The 21,167-nt window shown below is 33.3% G+C and overlaps 3 protein-coding genes across 12 annotated transcripts; 1 reads left to right on the top strand and 2 right to left on the bottom strand.

Moving 5' to 3' along the window:
* Positions 1-5,159: 5,159 nt before the first annotated feature.
* On the bottom strand, positions 5,160-7,260 carry ABCG10 (ABC-2 type transporter family protein). The gene has a single exon (XM_012223210.4). It carries the CDS (start codon positions 7,123-7,125, stop codon positions 5,293-5,295), a length of 1,833 nt encoding a protein of 610 aa, XP_012078600.1. The 5' UTR covers positions 7,126-7,260; the 3' UTR covers positions 5,160-5,292.
* A 931-nt stretch (positions 7,261-8,191) lies between these two features.
* On the top strand, positions 8,192-14,158 carry LOC105639200 (RNA methyltransferase family protein). Of its 5 annotated transcripts, none has more exons than XM_089723795.1 (5): positions 8,192-9,190; positions 9,637-9,714; positions 10,165-10,410; positions 10,907-11,105; positions 13,870-14,158. In XM_089723795.1, the coding sequence occupies exons 1-4, from the start codon at positions 8,480-8,482 to the stop codon at positions 11,036-11,038; spliced, it is 1,167 nt and encodes a 388-aa protein (XP_089579921.1). In that variant the 5' UTR covers positions 8,192-8,479; the 3' UTR covers positions 11,039-11,105; positions 13,870-14,158. The 5 variants fall into 5 exon arrangements, with proteins under 5 accessions (XP_089579921.1, XP_089579923.1, XP_089579922.1 ...); XM_089723797.1 differs by having other exon boundaries at positions 10,907-11,135; XM_089723796.1 differs by lacking the exon at positions 13,870-14,158 and adding an exon at positions 12,736-13,448.
* Positions 14,159-14,228: 70 nt separating this feature from the next.
* Positions 14,229-20,103, bottom strand: LOC105639199 (cold-responsive protein kinase 1). Of its 6 annotated transcripts, none has more exons than XM_012223176.4 (7): positions 19,868-20,103; positions 18,586-18,720; positions 18,231-18,346; positions 17,936-18,146; positions 17,624-17,861; positions 16,906-17,056; positions 14,229-14,885 (listed from the first exon to the last, which is right to left on the bottom strand). In XM_012223176.4, exons 1-7 carry the CDS (start codon positions 19,947-19,949, stop codon positions 14,496-14,498), a joined length of 1,323 nt encoding a protein of 440 aa, XP_012078566.1. In that variant the 5' UTR covers positions 19,950-20,103; the 3' UTR covers positions 14,229-14,495. The 6 variants fall into 6 exon arrangements, with proteins under 6 accessions (XP_012078566.1, XP_012078567.1, XP_020536995.1 ...); XM_012223177.4 differs by having other exon boundaries at positions 19,874-20,103; XM_020681336.3 differs by having other exon boundaries at positions 18,586-18,712; positions 19,868-20,097.
* Between the last annotated feature and the right edge of the window lie 1,064 nt (positions 20,104-21,167).

Genomic DNA, 21,167 nt, shown 5'->3' with positions numbered 1-21,167 from the left:
AAACTCCACTCCAATCGGTCATATGCTTTACTAATATCCATCTTCAAAGCAACAAAACCATCCCGACCACTCCATTTCCATTTAAAAAAGTGCATTAATTTATAGGCTATAATGCTATTGTCATGAATACTTCGTCCGGGAAAAAACGCATTCTGGGAGGGAGATCTTATAGCCGGTAACACCTGTTTTAGTCTATTAGCTATCATCTTCGACATGATCTTATAAAAGAGACTGCACAAAGCTATAGGATGCAAATCAGACATACTCCCTGGATGAGCCTTCTTCGGGATGAGAACAAGAGCAATTTCGTTAAGATGAGAAGGAAGAGTGCCCGAATGCAAAAAACCAATACATGTCATTGCAATATCCTGCCCAATATCCTGCCCAATAATGTCCTAATGATGTTGGTAGAAACCCGGATTAAAACCATCAATGCCCGGAGACTTATCTGGCTGCATACTGAAGGACGCCGCTCGAACCTCCTTGCACGAATAGGGTGCCAGCAACAACTCATTAAACTCTGAAGTCACACACTCCACCACATGCTCTAGAACCGGATTCATATCACCTGGGTTAGCATGAAAGATATTGAAAAAATAATCAGAAATAACACCCTCCAAACTGCACCGCCCCCCCCCCCCCCCCCCCCCCCCCAAAACCAAAACCCCAGACCCATCTTTCAAACGCCGGATAGTGTTTTGCTTATGCCTAGTAGTGGCCATGGCATGAAAAAAGCGGGTATTAGAGTCCCTTCCTTAAGCCAAAACATCTTTTCACGCTGCTTCCAAAGGAGCTCTCATTTATTGAGAATATCATGAAATTGAGACTTAGCAGTAGTAAATTGCTCAACCTCCTCTCGCACCCTTGACCCATGAAGACGCCGCATAGGAACGCGACCCTGCTGTAACTCCCGTTTATCCACATCACGCAAATCCAAAACCCAGCGATACAGCGCTTTCCCCACATTTTTGAAGCTTACTACAAATGTCAAAAGTAGGATATTATTGCTAAAAGTCCAACAGCCCAAGAGTTTTCAAAATGAAACCTCTTCGCCACAGCCCTAGGAACCAACTGGTGCACCTCCACAAAAATGGGAAGATGGCCCAAGGAAGAAAAAAATCCAGAGCATAAGCCTGAGCATGAGGTAAGAACTCCGCCGTGAAAAAGAAGTAAGAACACGATCCAGCTTCTCCTTAATCAAGTGGTCCGACCCCCGCCCTGACTCCCAGGTAGACTTATAACCTCCCATAGTGAAGTCACACAAACCAACATCTTCCACCGCTTGACAGAAAGCTTGCATCTGGGAATTAAACTGCCGCCGACCACCTCGCTTTTCATGAGCCGCCATAATGGCATTAAAATCCCCCAAACAGATCCAAGGCAGCGAACTATGATCCGCAATATTACGGAGTGTCCATGATTCATGACGACGGGATCTCTCAGGATGCCCATAGAAACCAGTGACCTTCCACTTCCCAATATCTTCTAACTCAACTTCGACATCAATATACCGAACAAACTTATTAAGCAAATGAGTAGAGATAACAGACTTCCAGAGAAAAGCAAGGCCACCACTATGGCCCAAACAGCCAACAGAATAAAAACCATCATAACCCAATAATGTACTTTATTTCATTAATTTTATTTTCCAAACATAATGTTTCAATAAGAAAAATAAAATTGGGTCGTTTTTCTCGTACAATTTCTTGAAGGGCCTGAACTGAACGTGGGTTGCCCAGCTCACTACAGTTCCAATTAAGAGACCTCATTCCGCTGGGTGGGCATGGGAACCAAGACCCGCCTCTACAAAGTTTTTTGTAACATTAGAAACAACATTATCCATACGAATACCATGGCCCATCTCAACACTTGTATCCTGGCCTGCTCTGCGCCTCTTGGGATCAACGAAACGAAAACCAATCCATCAGAAAAATACTGACCCGAGAGTCCACCAGCATTACTATTCTCCCCTATATTCCTGTCATGACACTTGCCAACCAAATCATCCCCATTCAAATTCAAATTGTGAGCAGAGAAAGATCCCATCCCGAAATTAGAGGGATTCACAGTGTACCGACTTCCTGAAGCGCCACCACTGCCCACCACCGGCGAATGAAGCCACCGAGTACCAATGTTATTCTAAAATTTTAAAGAAAATAAAATGAAATTTATATATTTTTAAAGCAACGAAAGTTATAAAAGGTTGGTTGTACTTCTACATATGAAAATTTATAGTTTAAATTAAGAATTAAAATGATATGGAGAAGATTGTATTTTCAATTCCTCACTATTGGTTTGACGTTATTAATACAATCACTCATGATATTTTTTTTTTAGTGTAAATCACCTTTATCCGGATTATTACTAGGAACCGTCTAATCCAGCTCAGAGCTTAGTCATAATTAAGATTCATTAGCCAAAGATTTTATTTGATATCATTATTTAATAACAATTATTTAACCTAATTTTCAGCAAAATCATAAATATAAAAATAGATTAATTAAATTAAATAATACCAAGTTAGATGTCAGCACTTGAAATCAAAAATTTTATGTCATATCAACTTCCATACTTGTATTATATATATTTATTATATTGATACAGATAGATTTAATGAGTAAACTGACTCAACTTGAAAACATCTAATTCCCCTATTCTTTTAGAGGAAATCAGGAGCTAACAAGGTCATACCTAATTGGCTTAATTAATTATTTTAAAACAGTAATTTTATGCCATATCAAGCATTAACTTTGGAAAATCATCAAGGTAAATTTCTTTCACAAATGTTAGAAGTTCTTTTTTTTAGTTAAATCATAAATTTCTCAAGTAGTAGGTCTCAAACCTATAACCACTTGAAAGTCATACTCTAAATTTCACAGTAAATCAGTAGGATATCATTAAGGATGAAAGCGGAGCGAGCAGTAACAGAATCGGGATTTTTTTATAGAGAGAAAAATATGTTTAACTCCATATGATGAATAAAAAATAAATAGAATAAAAAAGCACCTAAAAATAATATAATTATATGGCACTAAAAATAGTATAATCACATCAATAAAACAGTATAAATGACAATAAAATAATAAAAATATTAATATAGATAATGACTTTCAATGAGAAAAAAAACAATGACTTCCTAAAATGTACGGAGTATAAATTACAATAAAAATAACTATTAGCATTTAAAAAATTTTAAATATATTATTATAATTCTAAATTTCAATCAATGTAATTCATATTAATTTTTTTAAAAAATATTAAAATGGAATCATGGATTGTAATATTAAATTTATCCCTTTAAATGAATTAGATATCATATGTTTTCATTTAATGAATTTAAAATTATGAAGTTTTTAAGTTATTAAATTTTAATTAAATAACCAATAATAAACAATTGAAATTCATATTTATAATTGTCTATTTTAACATTTATGTGAATTTTTATGTATTCATAGAATTAATCAAACTCAAAACTAAAATTTAAAAATAAAGTAAAATTATATAACCTAAAATTAAAATTAATGATATAGCTAATTGTGCATACAAAAAACTAACTGATGTAATAATTAGCTAAAAAAAATTGCAACTAATTGGGACTTTGTTGAAATGGAAATAAGGGGCTCCAATTCTAAACTCTAGTCGTATCTGTCTGTGGCTCTCTCTTTTTTGTGTTCTTCTAGATTTTATTTTTAAATCACCATGAATCGTCTTCTTTGGTCGGCGGTGGTTTCTTTTATCCATCTCTATCGTTTTTCTTTATTTTGTTTAATTTTCTTTTTAATAATTTCTAAATCTACGATCGTTTGGAACAAAATTTAGATTTAGTCATTTAAATTTATAGATCTTGAGTGTTTTTGGTACTCTCTTAGTGCGGTTATTAATATTTTTTTTCCTTTTATGGGGTTGTTCCTCGTTATTAAGAAATTTTTATGTGGATCTTATATTTCTCAGTCAGTTCAAAAGACAAGATAGATAGTTAGTTGCTTGTGATTGAAATTTCAGATCTTCAACTTCGGGTAAGTTTCTTTTACCAATGGAGTTTGGTAGTGTGGTCTGTTCTTTCATTAAAATTTGGTATATTAAACTCTTCTGCAAGTGTCAGTTGTAACGTTTCCAAAAAAACAATATTCGAGACAATATTATGGAAGGTTTATTTTGTTATCCTATTTGAAAATGGACTAGTTTTTATTCAAAAAATTAACCTCTTCTGCCAAAATGAAGAACATATTCCAATTTTCTATATTTGTATTTATTATTCCTATAGAAATATTATGACTTACACAATTTATATTTATTATTAATGAATTATTAAGTTTTCAAAAAAAATTCAGAAAATTAATGATATTGCCAAACTGCCCAAACAAAAACTAACTGATATAATAACTAGCAAAAACTAACTGATATAATAATTAGCTGAAAAACAATTGCAGCTATGAAGAATTCAACTCAAGTCGCATGATTTGGCAACAATACCCTTACCATTAAACTAGCAACTACTCTATAACTTTTGTTACTTTAAAAAATTTTGTAGAAGCCAAACACTCCTGACTTTGTCTGGCAGAGTATCAGTATTTTTACTATCCGTATCCGTGTTAAATCCGTTTAAAAACACTCTTTAAATAAATAAAGTATCCATAATTTTAAACTATCAAAATTCAAACTTATTTAAATTGCAATTTTTAAACTATCAAAATTCAAACTTATTTAAATTGCAATTTTTTTTTTTTTACTAATAAATGAGTAAACTATTTATTAGATATGATAATGATTATTGGGTACCTTGAGTCTTATATCTGTATTTTATCCATATCCGTTACAGATAGTAATTTCAACATCCGTATTCATCTCAAATCCATTTATAAATATTCGTACTCTCAATGGATTGGAGCGGAGCGAGTACCCTAAAATACTCGTCTTACTTTCATCCCTATATATTATAGTCCAATTAGAATAATAGTCCATCCTATTTTTATTTTTGCCTCATCAGAAATTTTTTATGAGGAGAGATTATTATAAAGTTTAACCTTATAAAATAGGTCTTCAATTATTAAACTACTTGCAGAATATTTGCATCAAATCAAACTATATATATATAACCAAAGAAAAAAGAAAGAAAGAAAGAAAAGGAATTGATATCCTTTTTGTCCAAAGCCAAAACATAGATAGCAGGAATTTCTTTTATTATAATAAATAAATTGACAAATTTTATTATGGATTGGCTTCATCTTCCTGTAGAAAGTGAGTAAAATCACAAAGATAAAAAAAGAAAATTCTACAATCAGGAAAAATATTTCATCTATTTCTATAACATCTATACAACAAAATGACATAACAAAGCACTCTATACCCAATAATAAAACTAAACATTACTCCTAAATTACTCCATTTTTGTGATTCTTTTAAACCTTGCTGCTTCAAAAACTCACTTCCATACAAACTGCACATTCCTCCTCTATCATCAACTTCTATGCACCTTCTTCTACCTTCTTCTCCTCCATATTCATTGATCAAGAAAGACTCAAATGGGTACTTAAATAAACTCAAATAATGCATAAAAATCCAGTAATTGGGAATCTTATTCTTTGATATAAAATACCCAGAAAATAAAAAGAAAGATCCCATTAGCCCTGAAATTACTGAAGTACCCATAATGAAATTTGGCACTAATGCACTAAAACAAGCTACGAAAGAATTTGACATCAAAAGCACCATCCAAACCACTAAACAGAAGTAGAAGAACCCATCAATTTCTCTTCTCAATCCCACTAGCCAGTAAACTGGAGTAGAGTAAAGAAGGCCAACTAGTAAAAGAAAAGGAAGAAATATGAGAGTGTTTGATATAACATAAGAAGAAGTTCTATAGGCACTTCTTGAAGTCTCTCTCATTAATATTCTTCTTTCTTGCAAGAAAATTGGCAATCCTTCTGTTGTTGAAGATAGCAAGAAAGTAAGACTAAAAGCGAAAAACCCAATTCTAGTTTGTAAAGCAGTTTTTCCTTTCTGATTCCCTACATTAAAGAATATGGTTCCAAGTAAAAATCCAGCTACTAATGCTTGTATTATTCTTGTAGCAAACAATTGTTTGGTTCTAAAAATATTGCTGCAGAATCTTTTTCCCAGTATCATAACCTCCTCAAATGGCGAATTTAGTATCTTCGTTGTCCTCCCATGGAATTCTAGTTCTTGGTTATTGCTTCTTTCTTGAGTAATCCGTCGAGTAATGTTTATCGAAACAGGATTTTGTATCTCCAATGTTTCTATAACGTCAATAGCGAATTCGAGCACATTGACATGGTGAGGAATATGATGACCAAACAATTTAAGTCTTTGTTCAAGGAATTGTAATGAACCATTATGCATAACAAATCCATTGGAAAGCAAAACAATATGATCTAACAATTGGAGGATTCGAAATCCAGGTTGATGAATCGTTAGAACAATAGTCTTACCTTGATTTACTGCCATTGATTTAAGCAACGTCGTTACATGTAGAGCTGAAGCTGAATCCAAACCTGAAGTAGGTTCATCGATTAAAACAACAGAAGGGTCATGTACTAAATCAACTCCGATCGAAACCCTGCGCCTTTCGCCGCCTGAAATGCCCCCTTTATTATTTGATCCATCACCAATTCTTGAATTTGCAACTTGCTCTAGTCCAAGTTCTTTCATCAATCTCTTGACTCTATTAGTAGCCTCTTTTGCTCCTCCTTTCAGTCTTAAAAGTGCACTGTACATTAGTGTTTCTTGCACTGTAAGTAATGGAAACAACGCATCATCTTGAGTAACATAGCCTGATAGCCTTCGAAATTGTTTTGCATTCATTGGCCTGTCATTTACAAAAACATGATTACAGACTTCATTAGTAGAAATCTTTCCTGCAAGAATTTCTAGTAATGTAGTTTTGCCTGCACCACTTGGACCCGCAATGGCGGTAATTTCTCCGGGCTTAGCTTCACAGGTTACTTCCTTGAGAATAAATTTAGTAGGTTTATTTTGAGTTTTACCAAGAAAAACCCATTTTAGCTCATCAAATTTGCTGCATAACTTATAGGATAAATTATTGGTTTCTAGTCTATATGAGAATTTCTGGTCACCGAAAACCGGCGACTTCACCGGTAAATCCATTGAAGAGAATGAAAGGATAGAGAAGTAAGGATAGTGAAAGTGGGATGAAGAAACAAAGTATGTCTAAGCCAAGAGAAGAAGAATATCAGGAGATGAGCTAACACACCAAATTTGGCGTTACTATGAAAAATTAAATATAAGTCTATACAAAAAAGCAAATAGTTTTATTATTGGGCTTAATTAAGAGTTTGGGAGATAAGCTTGACTTGGCAATGCTTCTATTTTCATATATTTTGGTGGGGGTTTGGAAAGTTTTGAGAGTTGCAAGAAAACACTAAGAAAGAAAGAAAGGAAGGAAGGAAAATGAGTTTGCTTGTGAAGTATTTTTGGTGAGCTGAAAATTGACCGTGTAGAGTTGGTGTTGGTGGTGTTATCATCTTCCTCCACCTTATTCGCCAAACTCAATAGATTGGTTGGATAAAGAGTATTTGACATCACACTTTGGGATATCTTTATACAAGTATGGTCAAAATGGGACTTGTAATATGTCAAACAAAAAAATGGACATTTGCTATATATATATATATATATATATCTACGAGTTATGGCTAATCTCTCAATTTCAATTCCCATTAAATACACCTGCAATGAGGAGTAAAAAGACTTAACTGTGACTAAACTCAGAGCCGGATTAGGCGGTCCCCCGATAATAGTATCCGATATTGATAAAAAAGTTTAACACACACACACACACATATATATATATATATATATATATATATATATATATATATATATATATATTTATTTATTTATTGAGGTTTGATGATAAATTAAACGTTAGTCAATAACATAGATTCACAGGACAATCCGGAAGAAAAATTATAAATTATAAATTAAACGGTGAAGGATGAAATATAATTTTGCGACTCAGTTCAGGGCTTATATGGTTAAATAAAAAATTATATGGAGAGGAACAAAAATTAATAACTGAATGGACAACATTGTGCTTAAACTCAATCCTGAAATGTACATCAGATTAGATTTAAGGGAACGTGCGAGTTCCGTCAGATGTGAGATTGTCGTTTTACAAGAGATGTATCGCATTGGAACATGTCGTTTGCGGACTAAATCGCCATTGCCATTTTCTGATTTGCCACAGAACATAAATCAAATGACCCCGATAAATATTTGTAGGTTTACGTGCTGTCCTTGCCCGACCAAGACCGTTCGGCCGTTTACTATCAGATTACCGTCATTCAAGAACAAAACGATATCGCCATTTAATCCCCAATGTCGTGAAACACTGAATTTTTGTTAATGAGCTTTAGAACCATACCGTCTCCCCCTCCATTTCAATCTAATCATGAGGGAAGACGGGGAACCAGAAAACCGTAGCTAAATCCGAGAAAAGATGAAGCTCAGCTGCTCTGTTTTTTCTGCTGGTCGTATTCCATCTCTTTTTGCCCATCTATCCAAACCCATTTGCTCTTCTACAAAATCCTCATCAACAACCTTCTGTCCGCGAAAACTCAAAACCCCACTCTTTTTAAGGCCACCCACATACTCAACCTCTTTATCCGACCTCAAAAAATGGCATGACTGGGCTAAAAAACTTGCTTCCTCAATTGGGAACTCTTTTGTTGACTTAGATAATGGCCCGGACTCCAGTCTTCTTTGTAGAGAACTCAAATGGCTAATAGAAGACTCACTTGAAGACCCTTCACTGATATCTCAACTGGGTATTGAAAATCACTCCATGGATGTTAGGTTAAGGGCATGTTTGGATGAACTATATGTTCTTTGGAGGCAGAGAATTGAGGAGAGGAGACCTTTTCAGTATATTGTTGGGTGTGAGCACTGGAGGGATTTGGTGTTGAGTGTAGAAGAAGGGGTCCTGATTCCCAGGCCTGAAACTGAATTAATTGTTGATTTGGTGAAAGATGTGATTTTGAATTGTGGAGAGTTGAAAGAAGGTTTGTGGGCAGATTTAGGGACTGGTAGTGGTGCTATTGCGATTGATATTGGCAGGATTTTGGGAAATCAGGGAAGAGTATTTGCTACTGATATAAGTCGAGTCGCAGTTTCTGTCGCCACTGATAATGTAGAGAGATATGGCCTGCAGGTTTGTGAAGAAATTATAATTACAAGGGATTATTGTGTAGTACTTGCATCTTTTTCAAATTAAAAAAAAAAAAAGGAAAAGGATTAGTGATGCTCTGAATTTTACTTTGATGGATTTTTTTTCTTCTTTTATTGACAATATTTGCTTAGTCATCTGAATTTTACTTTGATGGATTTTTTTTCTTTTTTTGTTGATAATATTTGCATAGTCATCAGAATAATATAGTTTGTCTGTTAGATTTTGAAAACATGTTGTAATGCATTTCTCTTGAATCTATGAGAAGAGAGATATTGTTGGTTTGATGTAGAAAAAAAAAAAATTCAACTTAGAAAATTGAAACTTTCACTCGATGTAATACCCTGTGCAAATGGTTCTGTTTTTATTGAATCATCTGAACTTGAATCAGTGACCAGGCAGATGATAGTTTGTGTAATATCTTGATCTAGGTCTCAGTGCAACTGAAGTTCGTTGGATTTCAAAAAGAAGTTGCAGTATTGTCTATATATAGTTCATTATCTTTGAAGGTATTGGATTTTGATAATAATTCCTGTTTTATCAATAATTTTTCCATTAACTGGAGCTATACATTTGTATCAGATTCACAAAAAATGCCTTGTTCTGTTGCTTATGAATTAAAATTAGTTGCCTATAGTGGTGCTGTTCAGTAACAATTTTGTCTTAATATTGTATATGGTAATAACATAGCTCCTTTGATAAGAAAACAATATGTAATGGATGTTTCTTGTGAGAAGATAAGTGAAGTTTTGACAAGGATAATGTTTAAATGGTGGAAGTATAATGATGTGACGATGTAATTTTTTATTTTGAGGTAATATATTGGCTATTACACAGGAAGTAATAGTTCCATCATTTTCCTTTCTCAGTGTTTATCATTGCCCTCTTCTGTATACCAGTTTGCTAGGGCTAATCGTCTTATTGTCATTTTTAACCTCTGCTTTTAATGTTCAAATCAGGATGTTATTGAGGTAAGGAAAGGATCTTGGTTTGAACCGCTAATGGATGTTGAAAGGAAACTAGCTGGTGTTGTTAGTAATCCTCCATACATACCGAGTGATGATATCTCTGGGTTACAAGCTGAAGTTGGTCAACATGAGCCAAGGCTCGCATTAGATGGTGGTATCAGCGGCATGGATGACCTTCTTCATCTTAGCAATGGAGCTGCTGCAATGCTGAAACCTGGGGGCTTTTTTGCTTTTGAGGTATCGTGTCTTGTTTACTACATGCAAGAGTGTACTTTTCATCTTTAGATTATGGATTGAAACATTTTTCATTTGATTTTCAATTTTTTTTTTCTTTAATACATTCATGGGAAGCTGATCAGTCATTGTCATACAATTTGTCAAAGATGTAAGTGTACGCGTTGAAATATTTGGGAGGCTGATAAATGGCTTTTATTTATATTCTAAGATGCTGACAGTGATGTTGGTACATCTTAAAGTGTTTAATTTACTTTGTAGCTCATATATCTCCTAAGTTGAAAAGAAAAGAAAAGAAAATATTTTAGTTCACTCTACCATCATCAAAATCAGATGTGTGCTATTGATGATTCATTGTAAATAATCCTACAACATGACAATTGGAATTAGGAAATTAAAGAATCGGTTCTTCTCTTGAGTGCTATGGGCAGTACTTTGGTAAGGTTGGTGTTATGCGCTAGAAAATTATTTTACCTTATTTCTCATCTTCTTATTGCAGACAAATGGCGAGAAGCAATGCAAGTTTCTTGTTGATTACTTGAAGAATAATAGTCCTGGAACCTTCTGCAATGTGAACACAGTATCCGATTTTGCTGGTATTGAACGATTTGTGACAGGATTTCGTCAATGAGCAATGCTATTGAAAAGTACCTGTCAATTTTGGCAATCAGAAAAGGGAAGGGGAGGGGGATTTCAAGGTTTGCGTTTCCTATTTGTTATAAATTTTGGTAAATTTTATGATTTAGTTATTCTTCTTCTGTTTTTCATAGGGATGGCAAAATCAACCCGACCCGATGGGTATGCACCCAACCCGAACTCAGTCAAATCCGAATTTTAGGATTTTGACCGTGTTTAGGTAGGGTATAGATAAAACCCGAAAGTTTTATTTTGAATATGAGTATTACTATTATAAATCCAAACCCAACCCATACCCGAAATTCAAACCCAAGAGATTGAAATATTTATTATTTTTTAAAAAATTATGGTATAAAATTTTTAATAAACTGGGTTACTTGTTGTAAATTATCTTTATAAATTATAATTTTACTTTTATTAATAAAGTGTAATGCAAAATAACTTCACCTAATTTTCACATATTAATTTAAATTGGTCAAATTTTTAAAATTTTATATCATGAAATTTAAAATTTAATTTTTAATATTTCATGTAAACTTCAATTTCAAATAATGGAGAAAAAGCATAATGATAATAGTGATATGAAGTGTTCAAATAATAATATTTTATATTTAGTGATTTTATTAAATGAGTTTTTTAGTTATTCTATTAATTGATTTTAATTACACTTGAATAGTCTACTACCATTACATTTGAGTGAAGTATTATGATAAGAAGAACAACTTTGGAATTAAAATTTTAATTTATTATTGTTCAAACATTTATTTATGTATTAATTTATTTTCATACGTTTTTATGTATGATATAAATCATTTGGATAAATACTTTAATTTTTTAATTCAATATAATCTAATTTTTAAATAATATGAGTAAGTGGATAAATGAGTATCCGTGGGTAATGTATACCCATGGGTATATAGGGATAATGGGTACCCATGGATATAACGAAATCCATTGGTTTTGCGGCTGGGTATAACATTCCCTACCCAATAGGGTATTGGGTAGGGTATGGGGATCGAAGATGTGATTGGTTTTTGGTATGGGCATGGGTATGGGTATTGCATTACCCAACCCGAACCCTATCCATTGCCATCCCTAGTTTTTCGTCTATCCGCCCTCCTGTGGAAGAGGACACATGTAGTGAGTTTTCCATTGCTTAAGTTCTAGTAGCATGGCCTTAGTTGAATTCTCTCCTCTCATAATGTCAAAATCATAGGAAAACCAGTATTTGTTTTATTTAGACTATGTTGCTTATGTTCATTCAAATTTTGTAAGTTAGGATTCACATGTGTTCAGAAATTTTTGGGATCTTTCTTAACTGGTTCTGAAATTGATTTTTATATACTTTTTGAGTGTTTATTATTATTTGTTTCCCCTGCTGTAAATGTTATAATATGATGGTTATAGACGGTTCTTTTCTCCAGTTAATTTCCATCATCACCTCTATGAATTCTTATTCAAATGTTAAGGAAAGAAAGAGAAATTTAAGCGCCAAGTTGTTTTACTAAAGCTTATTTGACTTGAGTTGAGTGTGCAACAACCAGAAACATTAATATCAAGTGAATTCTTCCTTGTCAAGTATGCTATCGGTTAGAAACTACCCTAGAATGCAAAATGTTTTGTGGTCTTTGACAGTTCAATTCCTCTATCTTACTATTGGAAGCTATCTTATTTTGAGTGATTACTTTACAGGTGCTCTAGCTGGGCAATCCATAGTGCATTCCAATGAGGCTGCAAATATGTTTAGAAGGTTAATGATGGAACTTAGAATATCTTGTTGCACGATTAAGAATTACTGGGGTATAAAATTAGAGCATTTCATGTGGTGAGAAGCTTAAAGTCTGAGTTGATTTAGTTCATGAACCTCTTTCAAACCAATGAAATCCCTTCAGGTTTAGATTTAGCATCGCCACTTGCTTAGTTATTCTGCACAATATACCTGTGGTTGATCAATCTGATTTTCAGATCCTTGAGCCCTTTGTGTTTCTATTCAGTGGACCTCTTATGGATAATGATTTGTTGCATTTCCTCGGAGAAAGTCGTGTCTTTGCTGCTCATTACATTCTTTGCCAAGTCATTGAGTTGAATTTTCCATTGATGTTATGGAAAAACTTGGGTTTACAAAATTCCATCCGTCTCGGATTCACTGTTGAAGGAGTTTTTTAGTAATAATAAATTATTCTGCTACAACAATATTCAAGCATTGGTGGCTGGATTGGTCCGTGAACTGTGATTTCCAGTATTCGCATTGAAACAGGATAGGTTGCCCCATTGCAAAATGGGTTTTATGCTTCCGCAACAGAACGGCTATCAATTCTTTTGCCAGTTTGTTGATTTGCCATTCTTATGTTCTAACACTATTACCTTTTCTATCTCCATTTGTTGGCTAGTCGCCCTATTGGTTCGTTCGTGGGGGTGATAAAGGGGCCTTTTTCTATTTTCCTGAAACTGAAAGATAAAGGAAAAATCTATTATAAACCAGATTTTTGTTATTTGGTGTTTTAAAATAAAAAACCATGTTACTGCAATAAGGGAAAATCATAAGTTTTTCTTTGTTCCATCATCTGTTTTCCAAGATGCAAACTTTTAGCATACAAAAATAAAAGAAACCAAAAATCAAAAACAAAAATAATACTAAACATGAGATTCCTGTGGTAGGTCTTATATCATTCTCTCACAGGATATATCAGTTCACTAGTACAAACTAACTTCCTTGTGGCAATCTTTCTCGTTTCAGGTTATCATTTAACAATAGCATGCCTAGTTTCTGGATTTTCATAAACTATTTTAGCTTGTTAATACCCATTTTCATTGTTTTGGTACAAGGTTAGATGAGTTGCAAGATAGAGAAGTTGCAAGAAGAGAAGATGTAAATGCAATGCTAAAGGAGAATATGATTTTTTTGTGCAGCTGATTTCCTGAATAATTCAAGTCAGAAGAGTTTAGAGTTAGAACATGCTAAAATAATGGTTCTGTAAAATATTTAGAACAATGCTAAAGCAGCAGTTCTGTAAAATATTAGGTTTAATTTTTGCTGTCAGATGATAATTGCTTGATTGGAGTGTAAATGTTACAGTAAACAATTAAAGTAAGAAGAGATAATTTTAAGAGTAAATGCAAATGGGGGTTATTGATTATTGCATAGACCCTTTCTCCAAAAAAAAAGGAAAAAAAAATACATGATATTTACAGGAATATCTATTTATGGCATGAAGGAATGCTCATAAGTATATGGTGTAGTTTAAATACAAGATAAAAGAAAAAAAAAATAGTGATCAACGGAAATATGGACTAGGGAAAAAAAAAAGGTGGGGGAAAACTCTTGATTTACAAGGACAACCTCACCTCACTAAAAAACCAAAAGGGAACATACAAAACTAAACAATAAACATAGCATCCATTATAATCCCCCTTGGGAAAAAGAAGAAGAAGACACGTAAAAATGTCACAAGTTAATTGCTTCTATCATATATAGAATTAAAGGTCATAGTAGCATATGAGGTAGCCATCCCCGATGATGAAGATAAATTGTCATCGCCCGGCTTAGTTGAACCGGCAGATCCTGTAGTAGATGAGACGTTAGCTTTCTTTCTTTTGTCACTACCTCTGAAAGCTATGAACTCAGCAAGCAGTCCAGGTTTTGATATTTTATAGTCATTCACATCTATCTCGCCCGTTAGCATCTTAACCACAGTGGACATTGTTGGTCTCAGCTTTGGTATGTCTTGGGTGCAAAGAAGACCAATCTTCATGTATTTGCAAGCTTCTTCAGTGTCATAATCTCCATGCAATGATGGATCTATCAAAGTCGCCAGTTCTCCCTTCTCATGCAATTCCCATACCTGCAATTATCATATTTCCTTAATAATAATATCTCTTACTTTTCGACCCAGTCAATCAGAAAGAAAGATGATTTTGGAGCCCGTTAAATCATACATTTGATAGAAGAAAGTTAGACAAAGCGTTCATAACTTAAACTTGTAAGTCTTTGCATAGAAACAGAATATTGATGACTAGGAACTTAACATAGTATATGATGCAATTGAATGTTGTGATATAATCATATAAACTCTTAGGATATATACGCTTGGTACACATAATCAAACGTAAATTCATTTTTGATTTAATTTTTAAACTAAAAATCAATCTAATTACATTAAGTTATATTTCATTACAGCGTATAAGAAACTTAGCCTTAGTTCATTACTTTCATACTTTACTGGAATTAGAGGTCTGTCTTATCTCACAACTACTCTTTTAAGATCACTGGTAGTGTAAAAAATACTCCAACATGTTCATAACTTCCCCCGTCCTTTACAAATTCACCTGAGGACACCTCACTTCAGAAAAAAGAGAAAAAAAAAAGAATAAATATCAGAGATAAAAGATGATGAAACATTGATCGACCCAGGTAGACCACTAGGCCTACGCTTCTCGTATGGTACCAATACCCCAAATCTGATGTCAGTTGTATGGAAGCTTTATATGGAGATAAGCTTTGTATGCAGTTGAAAAGTTCAACCTATTGTGGTATGTAGTTAGTAGTATACAAAAACAAAAGTTTTCTCTTGAATGTTACTGGAAGCTATATTGCAAAATCAACCACTAGCGTAGAATTGCAGGAAAAGTCTAGTGAATCTGCTGGTCTATTTATTTCACACCTACACCAAGAGATTTTTCTCAAAGGAAAAGATGATGCTGACCAAGGCTTCTACAGAATTGCATAGTGAACCATTCTTGAAGGTCGGAAGAAAGGAAGTTTGCACCTCAACAACAAATGAAGGATCATATTTATTCAACTGCGAGGAGAAGAATGGAAAGAGTCTCTACTAAGACTGGGAGATAGAACTTCAAGGTACAGGGAGATAGACTGCAAGGTAAAGACTGATGGAGAATTGACTGGTAATGAGGCCAATGAAACTATTTTATCCCTCAACAATTGTACTAAAATAAAGACCTCTAATTCTTAATAATATGAGCATTTCTTTCCAAAGAAATACTAAACATACAGCATAATACCTAAGCATCTTTCCTGCTATCAAAAGCTTTACACATACTCCATCTAGTGTTTCCACACATAATTCTCCTCATAATTACCAATGGGGCAATTTGTGAGAATAAAACCTACTCCCTTATCAGCATGCAACACGTCACCTGGAGGCAAAACTTTATTAGGTCTCTTTGTGTGCAACAAGAAAATTATTACTATTAATCCGTCAAAGAATCAAGAACCAAATGAGAGCTTCTCATTTAGCTCGAACTTTAGCCTTTCAAATTTTGATTTGCTAAAAGAATAATAATTAAAACATAAACAAGAGGAGTAAAAATAGATAAAAAGAAATGTTAGAGAAACAACTTGGAGATAAGCCCATTAAACAACACTTCTGAGATTAGACAAAAAGAATAAAAAAAAAAAAGGAAAAAAAAAAAGAAAAGAAAGACAGGAAAAGTAGAAAAGTTAGATAAAAAACTTGTTGCTGTTCCACAATGATGCTGAGGGCTATCACGTATTAAACACTCTTGGACCACTTGACACTGATATCCTTTCAATTCATGCTTTCCACATTTCTAGGAAACATGTTTATATGGCTCTGATTTATTAATTTAATTTCGAGATATCTTTCTTACCAATAAAATGAACACTTAGAAGTGGGAAATCAATCCCCTGGTTCAAAATACATGAGCCAGTATTCACTTTAGAAACCTACAGACAGGCTCATCAAGGGGATTCTCCGGTGTCTTTTGCATGCATGTGCAAAATGATTATCTTTATCACCTCTTTTCACCACAAAACATACATTTTTATCTCAGTAATGAGCACCATTACGAGATAAAAATATAGTGAACTTAAAAAATCCATACCCGTTCAAGAAGATATTGCTCTTCTGGGGGTAACCGCCTGTTCGTATTGGACCTCCCACAAACAATTTCCAGGATTAGAACACCAAAACTGTATAAATCTGCTTTCCTTGTCAGCTGTCCTCGAATAGCATATTCAGGTGCCAAATAACCTCTAAAAAAATCAAAAAGGAAAATCTGGTTAAAATGAAAAAAAAAAAAAAAAAAAATTCCATATTATTCCGTACCATTCAAATATCATATCATGTCAGCAACTAGTCATAATAATCACATTTGATGATCCTGATAATATGTTATCACAGACTTCAGACTGATTTTTGAGAAAACTGAAGGGCTAAACATCAAACATGAGAATATGAAACTAACTAAAAGCCAAGTGTAATAGCAGCCAACGCATCATCTCTAAGAAGGAAAGGAAGGATCAATATTATATGATCTCAGCTTAAAGATGGTAAAGGTTATCTTCTTGATATGATTTTAAAGTTATCAGATACACTCTGATTCTGAGGGGACCTCAACCAATGAAACTTACCCTTCTTGAATACAATAGAGTTTCCAAACAGAATAATAGTGCAATAGACAGTTCTAGTAGGTTATACCAAACTATACAAGTTGCAATTGATTTTAAAACCATCAAGTATAATACAATCTTGCATCTGTAAGCAAACTTTAATGGATTCCATGCACACTTGAACAGGTGTGGTAGAACATATAAACTTACGCAGTTCCAGCAACACGTGTGCTTATATGGGTCATATTGGGTGGGAAAAGCTTTGCAAGGCCAAAATCTGAAATTTTGGCCATCAGATTTTCATCAAGGAGGATATTGCTTGCTTTGATGTCCCTATGAACAATATGCGGACTGACTTCTTCATGAAGAAATGCAAGCCCCTGCGCAACACCTATGCATATTTTACACCTTGTAGGCCAACTGAATTGGATGCTGCTATGACCTCCACCTTAAAGGCAAAGAGAAAATGATTATTCCCTCAAAATTGATCAATTCAATTGAAGAATAAAAAGGTGGATTTACCAAGAAGAGTTTGTGCAAGGCTGTTATTCTTGAGATAGCCATAGACCAAGATCCTATGGTCTTCTTCAACACAACAACCATACAACTTAACCAGGTTTTCATGTTCTATATCTGCAATTAATTTTATTTCTGTCAAGAATTCCCGCAACCCTTGTCTTGAGTCAGCTGATAGTACCTTTATAGCCACGACTGAGCCATCTTTGAGCACTCCCTGTATATTTCAAGAAAATTTTATCAGGCATTTGCATTTAAATCAAGAAAACAGTCTGCTAATCGCCACAACTCATGGAATCACCTTGTAGACAGAACCAAAACCTCCCTCTCCAACTTTATTGGCTGGATTAAAATTTTCAGTTGCTATTCGCAATTCTTTGTAAGTGTACAAGTTTGTATTCTGAACACTTGAAACAACTGCACCACGATAACTCATGAGAATCTTCAGCATATGGAAGAGGAAAAGGACATTAGAGAATAATAGAATTAGGAAGCTTATGTAACTATTTCTCCATTCAATTCAGTCATCTAAACTGCTATAGTGCTATAAACAGGTCCTAGCAGAAATCATATCATTTAATTTATCCTCCAATGCCCACAAAATTTATCTATGGCCTTTGCTAATAGAACAAGAAAGTCCATATGCAAATGCATACCTTCGTCAACTTCTGTAGCACGTTTAGTTGGGGGAGATCCCTTCTTTTTGAAAAACGAAGGGAAACAAGTCATCACCGGAACGTTTATGCAAATGAATATCTCCAATGGTAGTTGTTGTACCTTGTCCTGCAAAACTAAACGATAAACATGTAGTTATGGAACCCAAATACCTCATAAAATGAGCTATTTTTGCTTTTCCAGAACTTGTTCAACATTAACAAAAACTTTGGAAGGGAAATGCAAGAAATCAATTTGTCAACCAAATAAGATGCTGATGCCAGCATGGATAGTTTATACTAGTTTCCCACAAAATTTTATGCACTTCCATTAATAGCCCAAAATGTTATTCTCATATTCATTCATATTTATGCAATAATGGATATGCATTTTTTTCCCCATAAAATCCATTCCTCTGCCTAAAACCCGAGCTAATGGACACACACATGGGTCACATTTCTTCAAAGGATATGAGTTCATAAACGGAAAAGGTTCACATCAGAGCCCTCAAAATATGGATATTACCATTTTAACAATCTGAAGAAAATGAAAAGAAAAGGCGAAAGAGCCCAGGAAGCAGAACACATGGCATAATAATTAGATAAAACAAATAGCAAATCAAATAAACTTCTGCATAGCCAAAATATTTAATTCCTTGTGTAGAGGACATAAAACACAAAACTGAAATAGTGAAAGTAATAATTTTCAATGAGCTGCAGCAAAGGCAAATATAATGATGGACATATAAATATTGTACTAAATTCTAAATTAGTGGAGGAATAAAATCAAAAATTAAGAATTCCCCCCACTAACAACAGATCCTTCAAACACCAAAAAGATAAATGATGACAGAAATTGGAAAATATCACAGCTCCTGAACTGAATCAACAGTTAACGTTGGACACAGATTTCGCCCAACAGATTTTGAAACAGAACAAGAAATTACAATACAAATCAGATAAGCGAAACCCATAATCACCTTCTTTAGCAGATATTGAAATATCAAATTGTACACAGTAACACAAGAAACAATAGAGAGAGAAAGCAAAAAAATCTCTCTTTGATAAAATAAATTTTTAATGTAGTGTTAACGCAAAAGCGAAGAAAATAAAAAGGCGCAAGGTATTTCTTTAATTCAGTTAATATGTTGACTTTTCCATTTTATTTGTTTATTCAGCAAACAGTTCAAACAAATAGAAAACCCATATTTTATTTTCCATTGCTTTTCTTTTCTGCTTTTTAAAATTTCTTAGAAACCAAACAACAGCACAAATTGAAACTAACTTTGACCTCTGGTAGTGTTCCCAGCTGGCAATGGCAAAATCCGTGGGAAGAACAGGTCACTTCCTTTAATATGCCGTAACATATGCAGGTAAAAGCAACATAGAGGAAGAGAGAAAGAGAAGAGAAAGCTGGGGAGTTGTTTATATCATAATAGTAATAGTTAATAAATATACTACAAGACTAAGGTACATTGCGATTCTTTCTGGTCTTTGTACAGGGTCTTGAATTGAGAAGATGAGGAAAAGGTATAATATCAGTTACCTCCCTTGAAATTTTCTTTAATATCACTATCATCCCTGTAATCTTCTGACTTTCAAAAGGTACCAACAGCCATCCGTTTTAGTCCAGTGGATGAATCTTCCACGGTTTTGGTATATACTTTCTCTGTCTTTTATCGTTTGCTTGATATGAAAAAATACACATATTAAAATTTTAATCTATAAATTTTTTATTTTTAATTTATTAGGATATTAATAAAAAGTTTTCATTTAATGAATAATTATAAAGGTTATTATGAAAAAAATAATCATTTACATATATAAATTTAGAAACCTTGAAAACATTTTGATATTTAAATAAGGAATAACAAACAAACAAAATGGAACGAATAAAGTATATTTTTTCTTATTATTTGATTATAATTTTCTTAAATATTATAAAAAAATTTTAAGGGTGAAAAGTTTCAACACCAGATTTTTTCTTGCTTCTTCCAAAACCTAAAACTTAAAATCTCTATTTTCTTCTTTCACCGACGGCCACCAATAAGCTCTCACCCATAGTCACCCCGTTTCCTTTTTTTTTTTTTTTTTTTTTTTGTATATAATCTTTAGATCTGTATAAGATCTAATTTATTGTCCCTAAATATTGAGATTTATTGTTGTTCATATTTTGGTATTTTATTATCGGATTTAATTTTGAATTATTATTATCATTATTGTGGTGCAGATCTCCTCGCCTAAAGCACAAATATCAAATATTTGAAATCAATATTGTATTTGTTTATTCTTTGTATAAGTGGTGTATTATTCTATACAAAAATATAAAAATGTAAAAATATATTTATCTATATTCATCCTACAGTTGTGTACAGTTTCCTCCGGATGAAATTTCTAGTTTTATTTCTTCTAAAAAAAAATAAATTTCGGACACTTTAATTCCAATTTATGTGATTGACTTTTGTTTTTTTTTTTTTTTTTTTTGGTCAAAACTTAGAAGGGGGTTTCGAGTCCACCTAAATGGGATAATTATTGTCAAATTTTTTTATTTTAATTTCTAAACTTTATTTTTTATCAATTAAAGA

The sequence above is a fragment of the Jatropha curcas genome, chromosome 7 (assembly GCF_041381405.1).
Source record: "Jatropha curcas cultivar XTBG-Jc1 chromosome 7, XTBG_Jcur_1.0, whole genome shotgun sequence".
Taxonomy (NCBI): Eukaryota; Viridiplantae; Streptophyta; class Magnoliopsida; order Malpighiales; family Euphorbiaceae; genus Jatropha; species Jatropha curcas.
The sequence above is the reverse complement of the archived record's forward strand: the minus strand, read 5'-3'. Positions and strand labels throughout refer to the sequence as shown.

Excerpts from the sequence above, each read along its gene's own strand:
- ABCG10 (XM_012223210.4), bottom strand. The coding sequence starts at position 7,125 with ATGGATTTACCGGTGAAGTCGCCGGTTTTCGGTGACCAGAAATTCTCA.
- LOC105639200 (XM_089723795.1), top strand. The coding sequence starts at position 8,480 with ATGAAGCTCAGCTGCTCTGTTTTTTCTGCTGGTCGTATTCCATCTCTT. Across the intron at positions 9,715-10,164 it reads ATAGTTCATTATCTTTGAAG|GATGTTATTGAGGTAAGGAA; the intron begins GTATTGGATTTT and ends TGTTCAAATCAG. Across the intron at positions 10,411-10,906 it reads GGGGCTTTTTTGCTTTTGAG|ACAAATGGCGAGAAGCAATG; the intron begins GTATCGTGTCTT and ends TTCTTATTGCAG.
- LOC105639199 (XM_012223176.4), bottom strand. The coding sequence starts at position 19,949 with ATGTTACGGCATATTAAAGGAAGTGACCTGTTCTTCCCACGGATTTTG. Across the intron at positions 17,057-17,623 it reads ACACGTGTTGCTGGAACTGC|AGGTTATTTGGCACCTGAAT; the intron begins GTAAGTTTATAT and ends TGATTTTTTTAG. Across the intron at positions 14,886-16,905 it reads AGCAATATCTTCTTGAACGG|GTATGGGAATTGCATGAGAA; the intron begins GTATGGATTTTT and ends TGATAATTGCAG.